This window comes from Homarus americanus, unplaced genomic scaffold (genome assembly GCF_018991925.1).
Source record: "Homarus americanus isolate GMGI-L3 unplaced genomic scaffold, GMGI_Hamer_2.0 scaffold24260, whole genome shotgun sequence".
Classification (NCBI taxonomy): domain Eukaryota; kingdom Metazoa; phylum Arthropoda; class Malacostraca; order Decapoda; family Nephropidae; genus Homarus; species Homarus americanus.
The window spans coordinates 3,176,993-3,200,900 of NW_024721079.1; the positions used below are offsets into that span (position 1 = coordinate 3,176,993).

The following is a 23,908-nucleotide window of genomic DNA, read 5'->3' on the forward strand; positions in this document are numbered from 1 at the left end:
TCCAGCCAGGGGAAACTATCATAAGATGGAAACGTATTGCGAGAATTTATTCACAGCGTCTCTCTTCACTTGGTATAGTCTCCTTGAGTGAGACTTGAAAGACTATGTGAAGGAGAGTTTGTGAACGTGTCAACCGCCTGTCACCAGCGCTAAGAGGATCACGTTCAACTGTAAGAGAATCAGGTAGGTATTTCGGGCATTCAGAGGATTATATATACTAGTAGCGGAGGACATTGAATGAGGTGGCTACAAGTCTCGGTCGTTAGTGATGGGGGGGGGAGTACAGTTAGTAGGCTTACGTGTATTGAAGTTCACGCGATACTGTTTCTCTGTATTTTTATATTCTAAATATTGAATTTACCTCTCTCTCTCTCTCTCTCTCTCTCTCTCTCTCTCTCTCTCTCTCTCTCTCTTACACACCTGACTAGGTGATGACGGCACAGCAGTTGGTGACAGTTGACAGTTGATGATGTCACAGCAGTTTGATTTTTTTAATTTTGGAAAAAACAAATTTTTTTTTTTTTGCATTTTGGGGGAAATTTGGGCGAAATTCTCTCTATCCTCCCTTCCTCTCATACCTCGACAGAAGAAATAACAGTTGTAAATTATTTTTCTATTTATCAGTTGCACAGATCAACAAAACAGTTTACTTTAAGATCGTGGGTGAGCAACAACTCAGTCAACATCTCTTAAAATATCGTCATTAGATTTGGAGAAAACCCTATTTTCTGCAACAAACCTCATTTTTATTATTATTATTATTATTATTATTATTATTATTATTATTATTATTATTATTATATATTTAGGCCATTGCGAAATAACCTAAATAGCGTTATTCTGAAGTGCAAAATACTGGGACAATATATGCTTCCTTAGTACTTGTTATCAAATTGTATTTTTGTTTTGTATTAATAATTTGCATCTCCTTCCTCTGGTACCTTCCTACCGGACCCACGATAAATCTTAAGATTCAAGTTTACACATCAATAAATCAGGCGACGGAGGACAGCAGCGGTTGATGACACACCCCTGATGTTTCCAAAATCTTTGTTGATCTCACCGTAAATCTTACCAAAATGCGTGAGAATAACTTTAATATTAAGGTATACGCTGTGATATATGATAAATGATATTGATAAAAATTTAATAATAAGGTAATCACAATAAAATACATTTAAATGAACTGATGAATGTATGTAAAATATATTCGCCAGTTCATTTAAATGTATTTTATTGTGATTACCTTAATATTAATTTTTTATCTATATCACTTATCATATATCATCACGGCGTATACCTATTGGAAAGAACAAGGTCTCACACTACAGTATATAAACACACGTTATTTAATATTTTGATCAACCTTAATAAATTTGGATGTAACTCATCCCTCTGGCAGCTTCTATACACTTTCACTTTGCGTATATCCATTAATTTCACGCGTGTCAAAGCCAATATATCGTTAATAAATTTTGATTATAAGGAGGCTATTCCTTTAAGTTTTTATTAATCATGACACAACTATATATAACTATATCTTGTGATAATTGACATGAACAATTTAGACTTATTTGAAATTAATGTTGAATGTTGATGACACTCGTGGCAGCCCTTGGGAAGAAATTGAGATAAATTTTATATTCTTGTTATCACTTGGATTTTGCTGGAGTCAAGAGCACGATAATTTCACCGAGACTCAAATGACCATTATCTCCCAGCCTCTGAACGAATGCTTTGTTTCTGTCTTGCCCTACCTTAAAGACAACCCTCTTTCGCATCTTCTGTATTCTGAAGTTTTTGTAAAGCGAAGATGTACATCATTTGTTTCCGTATGACATTACTATTAATTTATTTTTTCACGTATGATTGGACCGCATCCAACAATCAACTCGCCTTTTAATTACAACCACAATTTTCTTTCCTAAACTTTCGGCCGAAGTTTGGTGACGGCAGAAGGCAACTACAAAATCATTCCTATCTCCATCCCATTAAAAATATTGTTATAGACAAGTGAAAATCTATGTAAATTTTCAGAAGGTAACGTGGACTGTATAAATGTTTAAATGATTTGACAATATTGACGAAACGGTAAAAAACAGAATTGCAGCACCTGAACAAAGTTTTAGTTCCGAGAATCTTTATTTCAAAAAGATTGAAATCCCATTCAAGGAAAAAATTTATCCTGTTAATCTAGATTTCGTAGACTGTGAGACTAGCGGATTCAATTTTTCATCAGATGTTAAGATTTTTTATCGCCAGACTACACCTGAACTTCCTCTTATTTTCCTTGTTAATGCGGTAAGCAATATGATCTCGACTTTACATCCGGCTTCACGATTTTCACGAGGACCTTTTTTTTTTTTAATCCATTAACGAAATACTAATCGTAAGTTATTTTTACCTATAACAAATTTATCAAGATTATAGATGTGAGGAAAAACAACCAAATATAAATGAAAGTACTGTATGTCTTTCCTCTGCTTAACCAAATTTCAAAATCACACACACACCAGATATGTGTTATCCTGTAAGTCTGTTATGAACCTATCCCATGTTTCAATTTTGTGTACCTGTTGCTTCCTGCTGACAAATATTGCTCCACCTGTTCTGGATGTTGCGCCACCACCCGTGAGAATGGAAATGTTTTTGTGCGGGTCCATATAGTAGTTAGGATGCGAGGCTCCAGGTGTTTCCCAACTATCACATAAAAACTGAACTATAAATGTCAAATATAATGACGATCTTTTAATAGAGATGTGAACTGATCTGTTGTAAGCCCAGGAACTTAAAGTAAACTATTTCGTTGATCAGTGCAACTGATAAATAGAAAAATAATTTAAAATCGTTACTTCTAGAAGTTTCCCACCGTATGTAAATTCTGTTAACATACATAGGGGTTGTGAAATCCTGGGATGTCGTCGAACCGCTGAAACTTCTTAACCCCGGTGAGTTCGAGGAATTAAACCCTGGAGTAAAACGCTACGTCATCGTACTTAAAGCGATAAGACAACCCCAACATTCTACGGTAACCTGTTGAGCTGTAAATTGTTATTCATTGACAGAAGGATATATAACACAGTATATCAAAAGGTCAACAGAGCACTAAAGGATGGTGTATATGAATAATTACAAGGTATATACCAGTTTCTAAGATGGCAATATAGACCACCAGTATAAAAATAAACTAATGAATAGTATTAAATCTCAAAGTCAACTACTCCACATATTTTTCCTCCGGTCGTCCAATATTTGTGATGAAAACTGGAATAAAAAGGCAGAGGTTCGCTGAGCTATATTAACAGACCTAGGAACCGCGACCCTATATGACCAAACATCAAATCTATTGGATATCTTTTTTTTAATCTTTCAGCTGATTAGATACTGACAATATTTAGGTTTATATGACGAATACCATTTTCCGACTTACTAATATAACCAAGCCTTTGTTAAAAAAAAATTAGTTGGTAATATGTCGGTAAATAATTGACTTAAAACCAAAGATGAATTTGACAGACTTTTCAACACCATAAACTTGACCTCCCAACTGTCTTGCCATACACGCTCCCCTCCTCACCGTAATCAGCAGAGAAATCAATTAACCCGTAAATTTGCCAAACACTTTCACCCTTCTTTTTAACTAGCAAATCGTTTCCTATTTTACACCTTTTCAATCACCCCAGCAGCACCGAACACCTGGGTAAATTCACCAAGAATAAACTCTATGCCTTTTCTACCCTTCTCTCAACTGACGCGTAATACATTCCCATTACCACTGAACCCAAATAAACTTTGATGTGAAGTATAAACTAACAATGCGCAAATATAACAATTTAAATTTAACACCAACCTTGAAAATAACAAATCACTTATTAGCCAACTCACAAATCTGCAAGTTTCAGTGACAAATATATTTTCATCATTAAGCTACAGTTTTTAAAATTACCATTACTGTATACAGCCATTGGTATAGCTGAGAACCACAACTTCGAATGCTTTGATAAATAATATACTGTACTGTAAACTGTATACTGTAATACTTATTTCACAATTTTCACATTTCAGGTTACCAATATAATGAAATTACCCAATTCATCATTTGAAAAAATTATCACATATACCTAGGAATTAGTCACCAGCAACACTAAGACATCTTTAAACTAGTTTGTGTCAAAATTTTCTTCACTACTATTTTATGCTGAAGATTATATACTGTAGGCCAGCCCAAACTATACTGTACACCCTATAATGAGTACATACTAAATACAGTACATCTTATTAACCTGATGACTTCTTACTCGAGGTGACCTGTGTCGGGTCCTTCCATTGTTCTTTATAGTCTTGTCTTGGCCCATTTTATAGTCCAGAGTACTGTTCTCTATTCCACAGAGCCGTTAGACTGTCCCATAGATCTACCACCCTGCATTGAAATTCATTCAGGTTATATTTTGGCTTCACCTCCTGAAGGACCCATCTTGCAGTAACCAAATTTTACCTCCAAGAATGACATTAATGATCTACTGTTCACATATGATAGTTACGGACTTATTATACAAATTACATTCCCGAAGACCAAGTAACTGAAGTAAGGGGAAGTTTATGATCAAGTAGATTTCTGGCAGGTTGTGGCATGAATTTATGGAGGAAATTATATTAAAGGGCTTTTATATACTAGCTAATGAAACTGTCGAAGCGAGAATAAACTCTGGCTGATTCTTATGTATTTAAGGTGATCTTTAAAATTGCTAAGTAAAAGTTTTGCAGAATCATAGCCCTATTACATAGTATAGTAATTGTACAATATTCTCCAAGCTGTGGCCGTTTTTCGTTTTAATGCGTTTTAACATTTAGGGTCCTCAAGGGCATAAGAAGGTTCGTAATAACATACGCCAACAATAATATTCAACAAATTGAGAACTTCAGAGATGGAAGCCATTTAAAGTACAGTTCTGGCTAACCTTTCAAAATCAAACCGATACTGGACAGTGAAAGACAACATAACAGACCAAACGTCAAGCAAACTATTAACGCACTAATTATAAATAACATTTCAGAATAATATTATGGACAATTAAAACTATGGTAATCATATTTAACTGCCATAAAATCACGAGCGGTGTGTCAATATTCGTCCAGAATTTTAAGTACCAGATACTGTAGCGATACCTTATATTATTTATCGTCAATAAAATGAACCACACTAAGTACTGAGGACAGAAGTCCACATTAGACTACAATTTCTTAAGATTTATATCACAGTTGCATAAACAAAATAATATAGTTACTCATATTATATTTACGCTTTTTATGATGCTGTCTCAAAGAAAATGGTCAATAATGTAAATGGACAATTCGTATATAATGTCTGGTAAAGGAGGAGCAGGAGGTTAATACAAGGAGTTGTTCAGTTTCACTCACTTTTCTCACAGATGTTCTTTGGATGATAAGTAATAAAACAAGATACGATAATGCACATAGCTTAATAGAACCTGATATTTCGCTGATGGCATGGACGAAGCAACTCAATTGTTGAGCTTATTAGCATTGTAAAGAGTTTCCTTTTGCCTGACATGACAAGGTGAATGTCTGGGGGAATTCTGGACAACAGGATATTACCTTACTATGTATACTTAAGAAAACAGAGCAAGTTTCTCTAAGTGTTAAGCATCACGACCGTCGCCGGTGAATTAAGTGATGTAACTATTTTTCTTCTATTTTGGACAATATTGTTGTTTTCTTTTGTTAGGCGTGGCAAAAACAATGCCTCTCGGTCTTTTGGGTGAACTGATATTGACTGACATTGCAAAATTAAAAAACTACATGGAATCTTCCCTCGCGTCTTGAAACAAGCGCGGTGTTGCCACCTGAAACCCACATACCGATGTACTTAACTTTAATTTTTTCAAGATTATTAAAAATGTTCAGATTTTTTTTCGGCCACATATAGCAAGATGAATGTCTCACCTTCCTATATATATCTGGATATCGACAAACTTTCCAGAATTAAGGAGATACATAAGAAATGTGAACTCTCTCCAAACTAGTTCTCGGTTAGCCTAGTACGAATCAGACATGACATCATATTTCCTGATTTTATATAACAAGAACTAGAATACTTGAACATTTCTAATAAATACATACTTGCATCTGATTTTGCCGTTGGAAGTTGTAGGGTCTAAGTCAACCAATGGGTGACACATCAGCACTCGCAACAAAAGCGTGGTCTACCTCTTCCCTTAGTTGCCCGGCGGGTCTGCAACTACACACGGGTCATTCATGCCGTCTTCACTTCTCTTGTCTGCCAGAGTCCGATAATTAAAAAATAGAAAATGCTTCTCCTCTCGAAACGTAAACTAGATATTATTGCCAGTAACTAAAAAACCTAAAGTCGTTAATTTTAGAGAATTTTCTAACCATTTATTTCATTAATCACAAATGAAATACGTTGTAGAAAATAGGAAATATGGCGTGACTCGGTCCCTCATGTACAGCAAACTATTGTGGAATGAGGATGGTTGTTACGGTTTATCTTTTCCCAACAAAACTCGAATTATTTTCATGACAAAGACAATTTTATTGATATGTACAGATTGTACTAAGATCCAAATTTTGTGTAAAGAATATTATTAAAATGATTTACATAAAACCACAATAAATTACAGTACACACCCAGGCCAATTACAGGCTTCCATGGTTAACAAATGTGAAATACTTCCTTCTTTTTTTATTATTGATAACTATTTGGGCAGTCAGACGTCAGTAAATGTTCGACTGATGAGTCGCCCTTTCCTCTTGAAGAATATCAAAACCAATCAATATTATTAACTTCATTTTCTTTTTAATCTGGTATTTATTTGATATAATTTGATATTACTAATTAATTATCAAAAGTGTGTGTTGCTAACATGTGTAAATATATATGTATCGTTATATAACTTAATTAATTTTTCTTTATTTATTGTAAAAATATATACCCGTATATAATGCTTGAAAAATAAATTTGGTCAAACTTTTTTCAACGAAACATCAATAAATTTAAAAAAAAATCAAATCTTGGGTCCTTTTGTGGACCTTGTCACATGCTGACTAAACCTATCAAGTTTTGTTCAAATTAGCTTACCCGTCCTCGAGTTATTTTGGGGACACAGACAGACATACAGGACTGATAACAACACCCTGGCAAGCAGTCACAGAGGACAAGGTAATAACAAAAGAAGTAACATGGCCGACAGGAGGTAGGTTGTGCCTATGGTGTTATCAACAGAGAAGTACAGTAACACAGAGATAAGAAGACGTACTGAGGTTGCACGTTATCTGCACTCCTGGATGATCGACAACACACCTACAAAGATAAAACATGTTTTTTGTTTGCTGTTGTCCGGGAATAAATTAAATCGTTGTCGGAAGATTAATATTACAAATTTCGCTAAAAAAAATTCACGTTTTTATTATAATTTTAACTCCGTACACGACGCCCCCTCCCTGGAGTAAAATTAATTAGCTTCTTTAAGTTAGGCATCTTAGTCCCTTAAGTACAATGATGTCAACTCTTTTGGTAAGATAACAATACAATGATATTGCACTAAAGGGGTAAAGTCATTGTACTCAAAGGGATAAGATATTTCGTGAAAGGCTGACTAGAACAAACATGATAAAACAAGATTCTCTTAGTTGGCCGTCTCTCTCTTCTGAGCTATGTCAATCATTTCTGAATCCTAAACGAGGATGTCAGTTGTGCACACACTTGGTACACAGTTACCGCATGGGTGAGTAACAGTCACCAATGTTCGTGTACACCTTATCGTCTGTGAAAGCAACACTGTGATAAATGATCTTATCAACTGAATTTGTCAATACATGCATACCCACAGGCACACCTGCGTACATATGCTCATAAACACACATATAACCCCTAAAATAATCATATACACATACTTTCAATTATCTCGACCATTATATCTGAGGGATGACGACCACAGCTAACTCATTCTAAACGTTTTCAGGCTTGATTTTGCATCTCTTTGGGGACAACAACTTTTAATTTAATTCACCCATTCCAGCCTCAACCTTATCTTGGCCCTCCTACCCTCAATTTTGCCCATTAATTTGATATTTCAGCTATTATTTCCTCATCCCCAATCACATGGCCAAAGCTTTTTATTTTCCCTGTTCTATAAACTTCAAGTATTTATTATAATCCCTTTGACCAATCTTAGGACTTTTTCATTTGTTTACCATCAATGTAACTTATTTTTAGTATTCTCCTGTAGCACCACATTTAAGGGCGTCTGACTTTCTTCTGGTGTCTGCGGAAAGTGTTCACGCTTGTGACCTATACGTAGCATTTCAGCAGACTTTTTTTTTCTCAAATTTAACTTAAATTCGCTTTTCATTAGGTCTCTCAGATTATTATCAAAAGTTGTTTTTGTTTGATATATTCGTATTTTGTCTTCACTGTCTGTAACAATAGCAGCATCATTTTCATAGCTTACATGTGATATCACTTTACCATAATCATAAAGATATGTCCTCCAATTCTCGATTTTTTTTTTTTTTTTATAGTCGGAGCTGCAATCCTCCTAAGATAACGTTTATCTCTGACCAATTGCGTCACAGGTTGAGGTAGATAAACAACAATATCACAGATCACTGGCCAGCGACTCAGAGGGACCTTAGTGTATAGAGTGTGACCGTGGGGGACACAGTAGCCGAGGTAATGACTAAGCACTGGTGGTGGTGTGGGTTGACGGTGCTCCTGGTGTGGATGTCCCGGGCGGCTTCACAGGACCTCCTACTTGATGTTCAAGACGATGATGATCCATACAAGAATCTGATTGTTAGAATGGACCCCGGCGTGAAAAACTGTAATATTCTCGTCTCCAATATGAGGGTATGCTTACAGTGTACGTCTTTCAGTGGAGGTCTGCCAGTGTAGGTCATACAGTGTAGGTCTTTCAGTGTAGGTCTTCCAGTGTAGGTCATGTCAACTCTCCACTCACATCCATCTTGTCATGTCATGTAGAGTAAGGCGTTTTAGGGTCAATTGCCCTTTTTACTTCATCGGGAACACTTTGTAGGTGTGTGGTAGTGTGTGGTAGTGTGTGGTGTGCATGGTAGTGTATGGTAGTGTGTGTAGTAGGTCTGTGTTAATGTTTGGTACGTCTGCAACAGTGTGTGGTCGTGTTTGGTAGCTCTGTGGTAGTATGTGGTAGCTTTGTGATAGTGGCTAGCAGGTGTTTGGTAATGTGTGATAGTGGCTAGCAGGTGTTTGGTAATGTGTGATAGTGGCTAGCAGGTGCTTGGTAATGTGTGATAGTGTATGATAGTGTATGTGGTAGTGTATGGTATTGTGAGGTAGTGTGGAAGATATGTGCTAAGTGCGTGGTAGTATTTGGTAGGTATGTAGTAGCATTTGGTATATGTGTGGTAGATGTGGGGGTGTGATAATTTTTCCCTCGTCTGGATTTAATAAAACACAATAATAAAACTAAAAAAAATAACAAACTTAAGACTATAATGTCACTTACTTTATCAGCAATTATATTTATATGTGCAATAAACTTTCCCCACCCGATGTGCCAACCTAAGCTATATAACTCAACACAGTAAATATAATAAACATAAAAATAAATAAATAAGTATTGGCTCTTTGAGTATTAAAAGTAACGATGCCAATTATACAACAAAAAATTCACTCATTTTGAAAAGGTCTTGTTTACAGATGAACGAATACATAGAATAAGTGATTAATAATAATAATAATAATAATAATAATAATAATAATAATAATAATAATAATAATAATAATAATAATAATAATAATAATAATAATAATAATAATAATAATAATAATAATAATAATAATAATAATAATACCCGGTAATACATGCATCTTTCGCGCTCTGTCTGTCTATCTGTCTGATAATACCGTGAGTGGCCAAGTAAAGGATCGCATTCTGAATACGTCCAGTTTACACGTCATCTCTAGTAGGGACGGACACAAACTCTCTCAATATTAATTTCTGAAACAGATTTAAGATGTTTATTAACGAAATTATTTCATAAACTGGTGGACCAAACTGTAATGTTAAACCCTTGAGTACGATGCTATAACCCCGAGTACATTAAATTAGCCCACTGAGTAAAGATTATGTTAGTCTTTTAAGCACGATATATAAATCCTTGACTACAGAAACTTTAAACCCTTAGTATGATATCTCAATGCCTTTGAATATGACGACGACTCCCAAGAGTACGATAATTATGTACTCAGAGGTTTGAGTCATTTAGCAACCAATGATAAATCAACATAACTGATGAATTACTATGAATATCCTAACTTACTCTTTAGATACTATGCACTTGGAAGCATGAATGACCTCAGTAACATTTTCGGTAATGCATGGAACTCTTTATACGTCTTCCAGTATCGCCAACCGTATCAAAAGTCAGGTAGGTAGATAACATGAGCGATTCTGATTACAGGGGATCGTGGTTGCCTGACTCAGTCGTACATTGTGCAGGCGTTATAGCTACCCTTCCTGTAATCTAATCCCTCGGTATTTTTATGGTGTTTTTTTAATTGTAAAATCAATATAATTCCCCGTACTGCACCCGAGGGCGTTCACGATAAGTATGTCGTATTTATTATTGTTCTGTCGATAACCTGGGTGTTCTTTTTTCCTAGTCAATGTTCGTTTATCAAGAGCAGGGTCACCAAACTTTTTTCACAGTGGGCCGGATAACTGAAAGAATGACGAGCGCGGGCCGCATAATCATTCTGTTCAATACTTGCAAGCCAGAACGAAAGCAAACATTACAATAAAGTACCGTCGGCTGGCCTGATGAACTGACGTCGCGGCCGGATCCGGCCCGCGGGCCGTAGTTTGGTGACCCCTGATCAAGAGGATAGGGGGTCGTTTTTATTGATTTATTTATCTCTCTATTTTTTTCCTCCCCTTCTCTTCCCTTCCCTTTCCTTGAGGAAGTTTTGGGACAGTATAGCTATCTGTCTAAATCATTGATAACTTAAGACACCATAACACTAAAATACATGGGCCCGTGACACTTACCTCCAAACAAAACAACGATACTCAATCTCTACTCCTGTTTTGCAGAAAATTTTGGAGTCGGCGTCGCAGCTGCTGTACAACGCCACGCAAGGCCGTCTCGCCTTCACCAAGTTCACGGTGTTAGTGCCAGAGAGCTTAAGTCAAGATTGTGGAACTGTAAGTTACTCTTCCTGCCGCCGTCCACTGCTCTTTCTTACCACTACTGAAACTATTCTTGAGTTGTCCTTCTTCACACTACTACCCCTTTTTGCACTTTGTCCCAATACTTTTCAGTTTATTTTGAACAGATTTCAGAACTCGAAACAATTAAATATCACTCGAATCAGTTTCATAAAAAAAAGGAATATCATTGAAACAATACTCGCGACACGCTTCATAACAGTCAGACACAGTGTGTCTAAACAGACATTTTATAAAAATATGTGCGCCAAAAGGCCAAATAATAATAACACTGATAATATTACAATATATACACGGTAACATTATCGAAAGCGGAATGCTGTACTGCTAGGAGACTGATTGAGTGCTTTATGGGTTCGAATACCGTAAGACACCCATATTCATACTTACAATACAGTTGACTATGTATTTTGGTGATCTGTCGGTGTAATATCTGCATATATGTCGAAGTAATCTGATGGAATGTCGATTATAATGAGATGGTGTCAAAGGTTGTGACGCAGTGGTACAATAAATATTGTCTATATATTATGAATTTCCGTGGGAGTAAAGTGCAAAAAGGTGTACTGGGTGGCCCCTTTTCAACTGCTACTTCTATTACTATTCTACTACTACTGTCACTACTACTACTACTGTACTACTGTTGACTGGCTTTTCTTCCCATTACTACTACTACTATCGTTGAGTGTGTGTATTTCCACTACTACTATTACTACAATTACTAAAATAGACAAGGAAGCAAGTGAATAGGAAATAAATATATAATTGGCTTGAACAAAACACAAACACTTGACAGTATTATAAAGGTGTGAATCCTTAACCCTGGAAACAAAAAGAAGAATCAGATTAGAGTCGACATGTAATGATGTGCTTGAAATGAATGTGTAAGGCGAATAGAATACAAGGAACAAGAAACATGGATATATAATTAGAAGATGTGGAATTGGAGGAAGAAGTGAAGAGAAAGTGACATTACGTACAATGATAAATATGATAAATCGGTAAAAGAATGAGAGAGAGAATGATTCAGACGTTGATATCAAGAAAGGTTATTCAGGTAGTACTGAGAGGCTTTACTGATGGGTGATGCTCGGATGTATGAAGGGAGAGTGAATGAATGAGACTGGATGAATGAGAGCGAATGAAGGGAATGTGATTTTAAATGAGTGTGTTTGTATGTGAAGGGAAAATCTGTCTCGGTCATCTAGGTGAGGTAGAGACATTGGTAGGTATAGTAGTGGTAATATGTACTAGTCCTGTCTTTAATTCTCCTCCTGTCGGTGCTGGTGCTGGCTACACTGTAGCCCGAAGAAACTCCAACGATATCCAAGTGGCCGAAGGTGCACGTGGCGGCAGGCAAGGAGCACCCGCTGTTCGGAGGGGAGCCATGGGTGCAACAAACTCAAGGGTGTGGCAAGCCTGGGGACTTATTTTATCTCTCCCAGTCCTTCCTCAGGCAAGATATGTCGTCTTCGTCCTTCCTGATGAGAGGTGAGGGACTGCTGCTGACCACCTCACGTGTCTGTCACCTATAACGTTGTCCCAGACGCCTTGGTCGTTTTCCTTTGCCTCCCCCTCTTCCCCGTGACGTTGTCCGTGATTGATAAATATGTTGAAACAGTTTTCATCATAATAACCGAACACTAAACACAGTTTACCTTATCTCTTGGTAAAAATAAATTGTTTGCATTTCATGATGGGGGCAGTAAAGAATGCTGGTCAGATATTTCGTAAATAATATTCCTTCCTTCCTTGGGATTTAATAAACCCCTTTATATTATTTAATTTGTATGTAAAGTACTTGATACTCGTGCCAGATGCTGCTGGTAACATTGTACAGGAGTACCTAGTGACAGCACTAGGACCCTGTTTCCTATAATGTGGAATAAACTGTCGAAATTTAAAAATATATATATATATATATATATGAACATTAATCACACGTTCAGCTACGAGTGTCTTATATATATATATATCAATTCGAAATATATTTGCATCAACCACCATTTGTCCTTAATAACGAAATTATCAGTAACCAGTGAACGTTATTCTCATTGCTGTAGTAAAATTCTGAATTGGTTTTAACTCATAATAATGTACCATAATTCTCCCTATCTCAGTGGTAATACTCTCATTAATATATTAGTTGAGACAGTATCAGGTGATCCAACAAATACTCACTATTCGCCTCCTCTTGGTGGCGGGCAGGAAGGCGTGTGGTTCACGAGTGGGCTAAGCTCAGGTGGGGCGTGTTTGAGGAGCTGGGTATAGCAGGCGACGAAGTGTTTCCTTTGGCCTACACCAAGACGGCCACCCTCCCTGATAATGTGGACGGTTGGCTCCCCAATTACTGCTCTGACGTAAACCTCCTTGGTACTTTCAAGTAAGGAAACATTGGTTCTAATTTTGTCATAGTCATGACTATCCTCAGTGGTTACAAACACAATATTCTTTCTTGGGGGGGGGGGGTCAAATTCTGGAAACAGCCAAATATAATTCAGGGCCAAGTGTGGTTTCTACATAACTAGCCTGATTGACTGTTTGGTCTTGTGGGAAGAATTTTGCTGTTTCCAAAAATCAATTAACACCTTAAAGGAAGATTTGTCACCATTGACACAATCACAACCACGTAGAAAAAAAGAAAACACGAAGTTCCCAAGTGCTTTCGTGTAAGTCACATCTTCAGTGGTGAGTCTGTACTCACCCCTGAAGATGTGATTTACACGAAAGCACTTGGAAACTTCGTGTTTTCTTGTTTCCTTTGTGATTATCAGCAGTGATTTATTTGCATATATATATATATATATATATATATATATATATATATATATATATATATATATATATATATTAATTCTGTGCTTCTTGGTTTAGTGAAAAGAAAATATAAACAACATATTAAGCTGTATCCTCTGTGAGCACCCAAGAGTAATAGTGAGTTGTTCCTCAACCATAGTGAGTCATGCCAGCTTCCAGACTGTCCATTCTATCTGGCAGAGGAGCAGGAAGCGACGTCCTCCCTACTGGCCCTGCCCACCGTCGCATCCGTAAGTACAGTAAGGTTATTGTTGCTACCACCTGCTGGATGGCCCTCAAGAAATAACTTCCCTTGTGGTCCCATCACATGCTACTGACTTTTATGAGTAAAACTCATTTATTGTACCTATGAAATGATATCCTTTTATGTCTTATAACAGCAAAGTTTCCTTAAATCATATTCATATAAACTCTTGCTTCTCTGAATAAGACACTCAACCTTTTCTCGCCATTCTTTCTGTACACAACATGAAGTTTTGTGCGCCTCACACCTAGGACATATACACACACAGTCTAACAGGATTTAATGTTCTCGTCTCTCCGAGGTGTGGAACAATCATCTGTTTCAAGCAGACACCACTGCCTGGTGTCCCTGTTGTCTTTTATGCTGCTAAAATAAAAATAAACAGCAAAATGTTACGGCCAATACCATGACATAATGTATGTATACGAGGGAGTAATGGTAATATATGCTCTTGATGAAATACCCCGAGTGTGTGTATGACGTGTAGGTTGTGTGTCCCGTCAGGTTACCAACTTCTGCGACAACGAGACCCACCTGCCGTTGACACCGACCAAACACAATGCTCAGTGTGGCGGCATGAGTGTCATGGAGATTTACGCTCGTCATCAAGACTCCTGGCGATAGTCAGTTCCCTCGAAATCATTGTTTCATTTCTGTTTGTTTATCCGTCAACCTTATGCATTTCAATCTACTTGGGACGTTATAAATTACATAGTTCTTCTCTGTCCTTCACATCTTTTACGTTATTGCAATACTTATTGAGTAACCTATTCTACTATTTGAGAGAGATACTACTTAAACTTTTATGAGAATGTTAAGTCGTGTGATCCGTCTGGTCTATCTTCCAGTCCTGCTGACAACGACGGCGCCACCTTAAGAATGGCGATTGCCAAATACGACATAAATTCCTTGGCCAAATATGTCATGCTGATGGAGGCAACACAAGTCATGAGCAACACCCAAATGTCGGTAAGTGTAAAGAAGCCATTAGGCTAACCCGCCTTTACCCTCATTTATTAAGTCTGTAAATATGCAAGTACAGTTGCAGACTAGGAACATTTTACTGGTATCGATTTTTTTCTCATTATAGGATATTTTGGTCAAGTTTTTATTCTGACAAATTTCGTAATACAACGTCCACCAGTTATAAACTAATCACTCATGTCTAGCCAATAGGTATTAGATCCGCAGTTGTTCATGCGGTAACAGGGCTATTATTGACCCACTAGCTCTTAAATATGACCCACTAGTTGCATTCTATTGGCCCACTAGTCACTTGCTATATCACAGCTAAAGTAACTCTCTCTTACTCTTACTATGTTTTAAGAATTACCAAACAGATCGCACGTGGCTTTCAAGCGGGGGCCCGCTAAACCATATATCCCCAACAAGAATATATATATATATATATATATATATATATATATATATATATATATATATATATATATATATATATATATATATATATATATATATATATATATATATATATATGTATATATATATTTTTATATATATATATAGTTATATACTGTATATATATATATATTTTTTTTTAATGCAGATATAAACGATATTTTGTCCTGAAGTTACTCCACCATCATCTTACGACAGAGTAGCAGTTACTCCATTGTATAAAGATTTCCTTAAAAGTGTAGCATTAGTGGTCGTCTGCTGGTGAAATCTTCCCCACAGACTAATTAGACATGGCCTCACTTAATTCCCCTTATATCATATAAACAAATCAAAGGTGGAATTTTTACGTGGAATTTCATTTTATTTCAATAGCATTAATTTGGGGGTCATTTTGTTTAGTCTACTTATTGCTTGTTCAGTCATTTCTCATTGACTGGCCAAACTATGTAAGAATAATAATAATAATAATAATAATAATAATAATAATAATAATAATAATAATAGTAATAATAATAATAATAATAATAATAATAATAATATTAATAATAATAATAATAATAATAATAATAATAATAATAATAATAATAATAATAATAATAATAATAATAATAATAATAATAATAATAATAATAATAATAATAATAATAATAATAGTAATAATAATAATAATAATAATAATAATAATAATAATAATAATAATAATAATAATAATAATAAATAATAATAATAATAATAATAATAATAATAATAATAATAATAATAATAATAATAATAATAATAATAATAATAATAATAATAATAATAATAATAATAATAATAATAATAATAATAATAATAATAATAATAATAATAATAATAATAATAATAATAATAATAATAATAATAATTATAATAATAATAATAATAATAATAATAAAAGGTTCAACACCAGATATATTCCGTCCATCAGATTCAACATCATTTTCAGGCCTCATACAGACATATTCGGTGTACTGCCCGACCATCAGCTTGTGTAGCCCGACAAACATAAACATCCTGTATCTGTATTCATGTATCTATTTAAAGCCTTATTAGCAGTTAAAGGCCGAGAATGTGTAGGACTAGAGGCACGCAAATGGGTCTTAATTTTTCGAATGATGGACTGAGGTGCATAGGAAACTCGCTTATGTGGCCCGCTCTTTTGTTTCCGCAGGAGAGATGGAATATGCTGAAGAAAGCTGTGATGCATTGGGTGTTGGAGGACATCAGTGATGCCTCTATGCTCGGTGTTGCTACATTTGATACCTCATTTCATCTGCAGAATTCTATGACCACAATATCCAACACCACCCGCCAAAAAATTGCGGAGTCTGTGTCAAGCACCCTCCCTGGCATCTTATATTCTAAGAGCATCACACCGGCTTTACAAAATGTGAGCCAGTCTATGGTGAGTTGGTAATGCATCGCCTCTCTTAATTAATAAATGTATATAAAATAATATTAGTTCAGACACATATAAACTCGCCTATTATATTCTCAGCTGGGTAAAGGCGGCAACATCATCTTGATAGTATCACCTGAAAGCATTACGACCTCAGACTCGCTTGAAGCCATGGTCAACGCTGCCAATGGTAACGCTGTCTGGCCAATCCTGTTCCCTTTCATGGTTGAAAATTCAGCTAGTTCTGTCACTCTTTTCAAGGTGAGTTACAAAGACCTATATTACGTCCTCAAGAGCTGAGAGTATTATTTTCTGCTTCGTGCTTATATCTAGCAGGTGTTTTATACATATCTGGCAGATGTTTTTATACCTATCTGTCGGGTTTCTTTACACATATCTCGCAGGTGTTTCTCATCAGTACAAAAAAAATCTGTCGCCTAAAGTCTCTCATTTGTTATATCACGAGTCAATTCGATTTAAAACATACTGCATTAGACCTGAAACACTCTAATTCAGACAGTATAAATTAGTGCTTCTTGTGAATAGATTAAGGGAGAATAATCCTGGTTTTTATTTATCCCGCTAAAGGACCTGGCAGACAAGACAAGAGGGCGGGTGTTGATGGTGGAAGACATGACTAATGGGATACAACAGTCGGTAAAGGTGCAGAGAAACTTGATACAACAACTACGTACTATCCAGGACACCGCTCTTCGCTACACCTCCTACATCCCGACGCTGCAGGCGAGTTCATGTACAGGGTATATATCTCTCTCACACTGCTGTAAATGAATCATCCATGACCCTCAACTATAACACTTTCCGGTTTGTGTTTACTAATCTCGGAGACTTTATATATATATTATGAAAAGGAGAATATTGAAGATGACATGGAAAATATCTCAATTAAAAATAACATCAACAGATATATATATATATATATAAACAAATTTTCAGATAAATATACAAGTCAAAATATATTTCTTGTATACAGTAGTGAAAACAGGTTCTATGTGTCTCACTGCCCATTAGGGATACCTTACACTGAATACTAAACCTTCATCATACAAGCAGGATGTTTAGGCAGATTTTAATGAAGGTTAATAGGTTCAAGGTGATTTTAGTAAATCTTGCAGAGTTAAGATTAGTTTTAGAGAAGCTTATCGAATTTTAGCGATTGCCTCAGCGACTTTTAGGTTGTGAGAGATGGCACTCCTTGCTTCTTCAATCATTCTCAGAGGAAGGGAGAAACAATGCAGTGTCCGTTTGGTGTAACTTTCAAAACTGCATTGTTAGCAGGTTGAAGGAGAGAGCCTTGTGCTGTTGATTGTTTGTACTGGAATTGTAGTTTGTAGTAGGGGCCTAACAAATGGTGTCGTCTCCTTTCCTCCTCGACACAGATGAATCAGGGGCAGCTGAATAAAGACTCGAGCACCTTCAACCTGAGCCTTAACTCCTTCGCTAACACACAGTCGGCCGCCCTCTTCATATATTCGTCAACGATTCCCAGCTACGTGACGGTGAACGGACATGAAGCAAATACTCAGATGGTCACCAACACGTCCTTCAAGGTGCCTCTTTCCAGAGGCCAGGTAAGGGGCTAATGGTCAATCAGAAATTTTCAAGAAAAAGAAAACATAGAAGTTATCGCTAGTCGCAATTATTCCTATCTTGAGTTGTATACATAATATATATATATATATATATATATATATATATATATATATATATATATATATATATATATATATATTTATTTATTTATTTATTTATTTATTGATCCACACTGGTAACGTGGAGGAAATAAATCTTGATAAAAACTCCCATATTTACTAACTGAGATGAATATTTTTTTCACTCGCCTAAACACAGAATGGTAGCTACAGTATTAACATCGTGTTCCCGCAAACACTAGAGTCCCATCAGTTGGAGGTGATGGTAAAGTCACTGAAGGACGACCTGAAGGTGGAGTTGTGGTCCTCGCACGACCTGTCTACCCTTAACCTCGGAAATGGAAGCGACCCAGTTGTTCTCTTTGTCAAGGTTAGTAGGAGGCGAAGTTTACGTGTGTGGAACAGATGGTTGGGAAGTGTGACTGACCCAAGGAGCGTTGCAGAGGTAATGGCAAACCTGACTTATATTAAGACAAGAAACGTTGACTAGGTAGTTGGTGGCTTGCTTGCTGCGGATGTTATAAGAGTGTCTGGCTCCCTATATAGTACTGCCATGGAAGATGTTTGGTACTACAGTTGTCACGGACGGGGGGAGGTGGGCGACCAAGGTGCCATCTGTACGCATCAGCTGTAGTACAAAATGTGTGTCGTCTCCAGGTCTTGTTGCACCCTAATTCTTCACAATACTTCATTCACGCCAGTTGTAAATTTTGTGTACGAAATTTTCAGTATTGAAGTTTTCATTAATATACTAATTATTTCAAATTGAGAACGATAGCCTTAACATCTTCAGTGTTTCTGAGAACAAATATAAGGGAGAAATAGACAACAAAAAGATTAAATGATAAATAATACTAAGATAATTAATTCGTTGTCCTGTAAAAATCTTGACCGTATAAGAGTTTCAACACTTCGCTGTCAGAGGAATGAATATAGTGTTGAGTATGTACTGGCGGAGTATATATCTACCTGTTTAAATTTATGAAATAATGAATATGTGTATGCGTGTGGATACAGGTGACTAAGGCGCAGCGTCCGGTCGTGGGCGCCAAGGTAGTGGTCGTCATGCAGGTGGGGAGCAGCGCATACGACCTTCCCCTGTACGACAACGGCGGTGGAAGTGAGTGTTCTGTTCCTCCCTCACGTCTACACATTATTCATAAATTAACAGAATTGTGTAATGTGACATTTATATTAAAATTTGGAAAGATAATATCAAAGTTGTATATAATTATTTTGGTTTCCCTAGTGTGAGAATTTTTGTTTGGGTTATTTGCTTACAGACATGCATGGTGTTCGTCCTCTGATAAATTTACAACTTGAAAATGAAGAACTATATTCCTTAAGACTTATGACATTAATAGTAGACTCGTTCATCAACGTCATATATTTTCATCTTTCTAAATATAAGACATAGTTTTAATAAATTTCTACATGTTAATACCTGGGTGTTGTGGTGGACAGACCCGGACGTGACTGGTGATGACGGGGTGTATTCACGCTACTGGGTGTTTGCCCCCGAAGGTGTTAAAATCTACACCCTAGTAGTGAAGGTGTCGCCTACGTCGTCATCCCAAGTAGTGGGTTACACCAACAGTCAGGTCGAAACAGGTGAGTATCTACCAGGGATGACTCTCCTCGGGTAGCTTTTACAAGTACAACTCGGTGTTCAAACAAAGATGACCAGGAACTATATGATATTAGCCGCATTAAGCCACAATTGGAAGAATAACCCTTGAGCGTAGAGACAGTTTTACATGAGCTTATAGGTGAATTCGTGAATCAGCTGTAATGCTTTGATTTACTAGACAAGGTTATGAAGGAGGCCAAAAATTCTCCATAACAATTTCCAAAATTTTCCGTAAAAATTTACAAGACTGTTTCAATGTCACAAAAAGGTACAGTACTTTTATTTTACTAACATTTATAGACAACTCACGTAATTGTAGTTTTCAGACATTTTTTAAAGCTTTATTGGGTTTTTTTTTTCACCCACTGAAATATTTGCAAGATTATTTAAACATTTGTATAGTACAAACGTTTTGCTGTTTTGGTGTGACCTACTGGCGAGATAATGTATTGTTGCTGCAGGACTGAAGTGCTGTGGGAATGTACTCGTCCTCAACCACCTGCCTGCAGAAGACTTCGTTGACACCTTTACCCAAGTGGTTAGTCTCCTGTCGTGTGGATACTTTCCAACATTGTGTCTTACTGTATGGGAACTTTTCCACTGTGTAAATACGTCACTATACAGCCCCCCCCCCCACTTTTTTTTGTTTTCTTCAACATACGGTGTGGCCACTACACTGTCCTGAGTACAGTATCTTTGTACACGTGGCCCTGATGAGATCCTCCGTGATTTCAAACGCTCCGTGTACATCAGCTCTGGATCCATGGGGTTGCTGACCCTACTTCCTTGACTTATACAACTAGAAAGTATTACACAACTTTTGAACGTGTGTCTTCGTCTCTAAAGAGTTAATAAAAAAGGTGTTTCGTGCCGCCAGGTGGGTACAGCCGTAGTGGCGAGTGAGGCAGGTAAGGAAGACGTCTTCCCTCCAGCCCGGGTCACGGATCTTCGAGGTCAACCATCCAGCGACAAGGTCACCCTCACATTCACCGCTCCTGGCGACGACCTCGACCGAGGCTATGGTAGGTTTTTTGTGACCTGACAATGTCCTACAACTATAAAATGTTGCGCATAAGCAGAGACCAACTGATAGTATACCAGTAGCACAAGAAAGACCCATCTGACAGTACTGTAGATATCACCACAAGCAATGACCACTGACAGTAGGTAATAGCACAGTGACCATTTGACAGAAGGTAACACCAAAAGTTGCTGTTTCTTACATTTAACTCACACAATAGAATTATAAGTAATAATCTAAATTTAGTTATAGATTAAAATCATTCAAATGGAAAACGAAAATGATTTTTCTTTTACAAATTAGCGTTAGAAAGTAATACAGGAAATGCCAGTACAGGCATACAAAAAAACATATGCAATATAAATTAATTATCCCATATTGAAGACGTTGGTAGAGTACCTCCTCCCACTCGTTTCATTAGGTAACAGAGGCCAACCCTCCTCCAAGCTAGAAACTTCAGCATTAAGAAAAATAGGACATCTTCACTGGTGTTAGGATTTAAGACAATAAAAAAAGTACATTTCAAGCTTTCGTCTTGAAGTAGAGGTGTTTAATCTAAACTACCAGCAGCAAGTGACTGAGTGATAAGAAGACTTAGTCACACAAGGGGAGCATAGTTACCGTTAATATGAATAATATGATCATTGAATCCAGGTTTAGTCTTAAATTACTATCACATTTATTGAACCTCGGTTTCATTTATTCATGGTATGTTAACGACTTCATAGACCCGTTTGTATACACAAGGGATTAAGAAACATAGTCTTATCCACTCCAAACATTTCTGTTTGGAGGCTTTATATGAGATTTATTTAGTGAGGACTGAGTATGGGGACTTGTAAGTTATAGATAGTATTGTAAATTGTCGAACTGACACACACACACACACACACACACACACACACACACACACACACACACTGCTCCAATAATCTCCGGGTTACCTTTTTCTTTTATTTCAATTTATTATGTTCACGATTTTAATAAGAAAGAGATAAGACAACTAACTGATCTTGTTGCCCGCAGCGCTGGAGTACCGAGTATTCTGGAGTGACCCGAGTCAGCAGGTCCAGGAGTGGAAGCGGTTGGAGGACCTCACCTACGTGGTGGTGGAGGGTGGCACTCTTGCCCAGGTACAGCTGGTACCGCCAAAATGTGATCAAGAATTTTACTACAGTGTGAAGGCGTACGACACCATTTTACAGGATGGTGGAAACTCTAACGTGGCCTCCATCAGCGTGGCCTGTGGCATTGTGACGACGCCCATTCCAACACCCCCTTCGCCCGGTGGTTGTCCCTCTGCTGCGGGGGCCATATGCGGGGCGTTCTTCGGTGGGTTAGCCGCCGGGCTTCTCATTGCAGCTTTGGGTTATTTCGTTTATCAGAAGTATTACAAGCCATTACGTGGAAGTGAGAATGCGAGCTCACACACTCATGAAATGCAGCATCGTAGACAGAACAACCGACCACATGCTGGGTACAAGAACAACGCCTTCACCCCTGACAACCCAGCGACCCAATCTGAGAGGTATACCGCCAGTCCCCTTGACTTGATCAGGCGAAGAATTAATCCCAAGCCTTCATCATCACCCAACCAGGAAAGATCACTCCCTCAGCCACCCACCCAGGAACGATCACTCCCTCAGCCACCCACCCAGGAACGATCACTCCCTCGGCCACCCAACCAGGAACGATCACTCCCTCAGCCACCCACTCAGGAAAGATCACTCCCTCAGCCACCCACTCAGGAAAGATCACTCCCTCAGCCACCCACACAGGAAAGATCACTCCCTCAGCCACCCATCCAGGAACGATCACTCCCTCAGCCACCCACCCAGGAACAATCGCAACGACCGCTCCCTCCTCCACTCACTGCACGATCCATTCCACCTGCCCCAAGCAACAGCGACCAATGGCTGCATCAGATAGTACCACTACCTGCTCGTATCAATGTCGCAGCCACAAATAATAGCCAAATGCCAAGAAGGTCTCATCAGTTCCCAGGCCAGCAGCGTAGGGGTCCTAGCGTGGATAATGGAAGTTTATACGAGTCCATGGGGGACAATGTGTCTCAAACCTCGGATGAAGTTTACGACACTGCTTATTCCTAAGTCAGCTGTGGATGCTCTGGTGTAGTACGAGAACATTAAAGAGTCAGTGTGTGTGTGTGTGTGTGTGTGTGTGTAACCTCTCAAGAAGTTGTAAGTCAAAACACCTTTTGTATAGAACGATCATACTTTTTATTTACCTGAGGGAATAAATTAATTTAAACTGATTTTGCTGAGGTTTGTTAAAAATCCTTCAAATGTTATTTTCTATGGTATAAAACAAAGGTCTTTCCTGGTACTGTACTAAACACATTAAGTCGAGACATGCAGAGTACCAAGGAGCCGCTCGTTGCAAATCGGGAACACCAAGTTTTCAGTGATCCA

General features: G+C 37.4%; 1 protein-coding gene across 1 annotated transcript; it reads left to right on the forward strand.

The window, feature by feature from the left end:
• The first annotated feature begins 8,665 nt into the window (after positions 1-8,665).
• Positions 8,666-23,751, forward strand: LOC121861436 (calcium-activated chloride channel regulator 2-like). The gene is made up of 17 exons (XM_042359158.1): positions 8,666-8,890; positions 11,118-11,228; positions 12,557-12,743; positions 13,461-13,635; positions 14,209-14,299; positions 14,818-14,936; positions 15,162-15,282; positions 16,925-17,158; positions 17,252-17,413; positions 17,741-17,896; positions 18,553-18,744; positions 19,025-19,195; positions 19,843-19,945; positions 20,290-20,436; positions 20,917-20,993; positions 21,333-21,477; positions 22,503-23,751. The coding sequence occupies exons 1-17, from the start codon at positions 8,717-8,719 to the stop codon at positions 23,585-23,587; spliced, it is 3,450 nt and encodes a 1,149-aa protein (XP_042215092.1). The 5' UTR covers positions 8,666-8,716; the 3' UTR covers positions 23,588-23,751.
• The last annotated feature ends 157 nt before the right edge of the window (positions 23,752-23,908 follow it).

What these genes read in the sequence shown, in the direction of transcription:
- LOC121861436 (XM_042359158.1), top strand. Translation starts at nt 8,717, where the DNA reads ATGACTAAGCACTGGTGGTGGTGTGGGTTGACGGTGCTCCTGGTGTGG. An exon ending in CCCTGCCCACCGTCGCATCC is followed by an intron (nt 14,300 to 14,817) that starts GTAAGTACAGTA and finishes GTGTCCCGTCAG; the next exon opens with GTTACCAACTTCTGCGACAA. An exon ending in TTGACACCTTTACCCAAGTG is followed by an intron (nt 20,994 to 21,332) that starts GTTAGTCTCCTG and finishes TCGTGCCGCCAG; the next exon opens with GTGGGTACAGCCGTAGTGGC.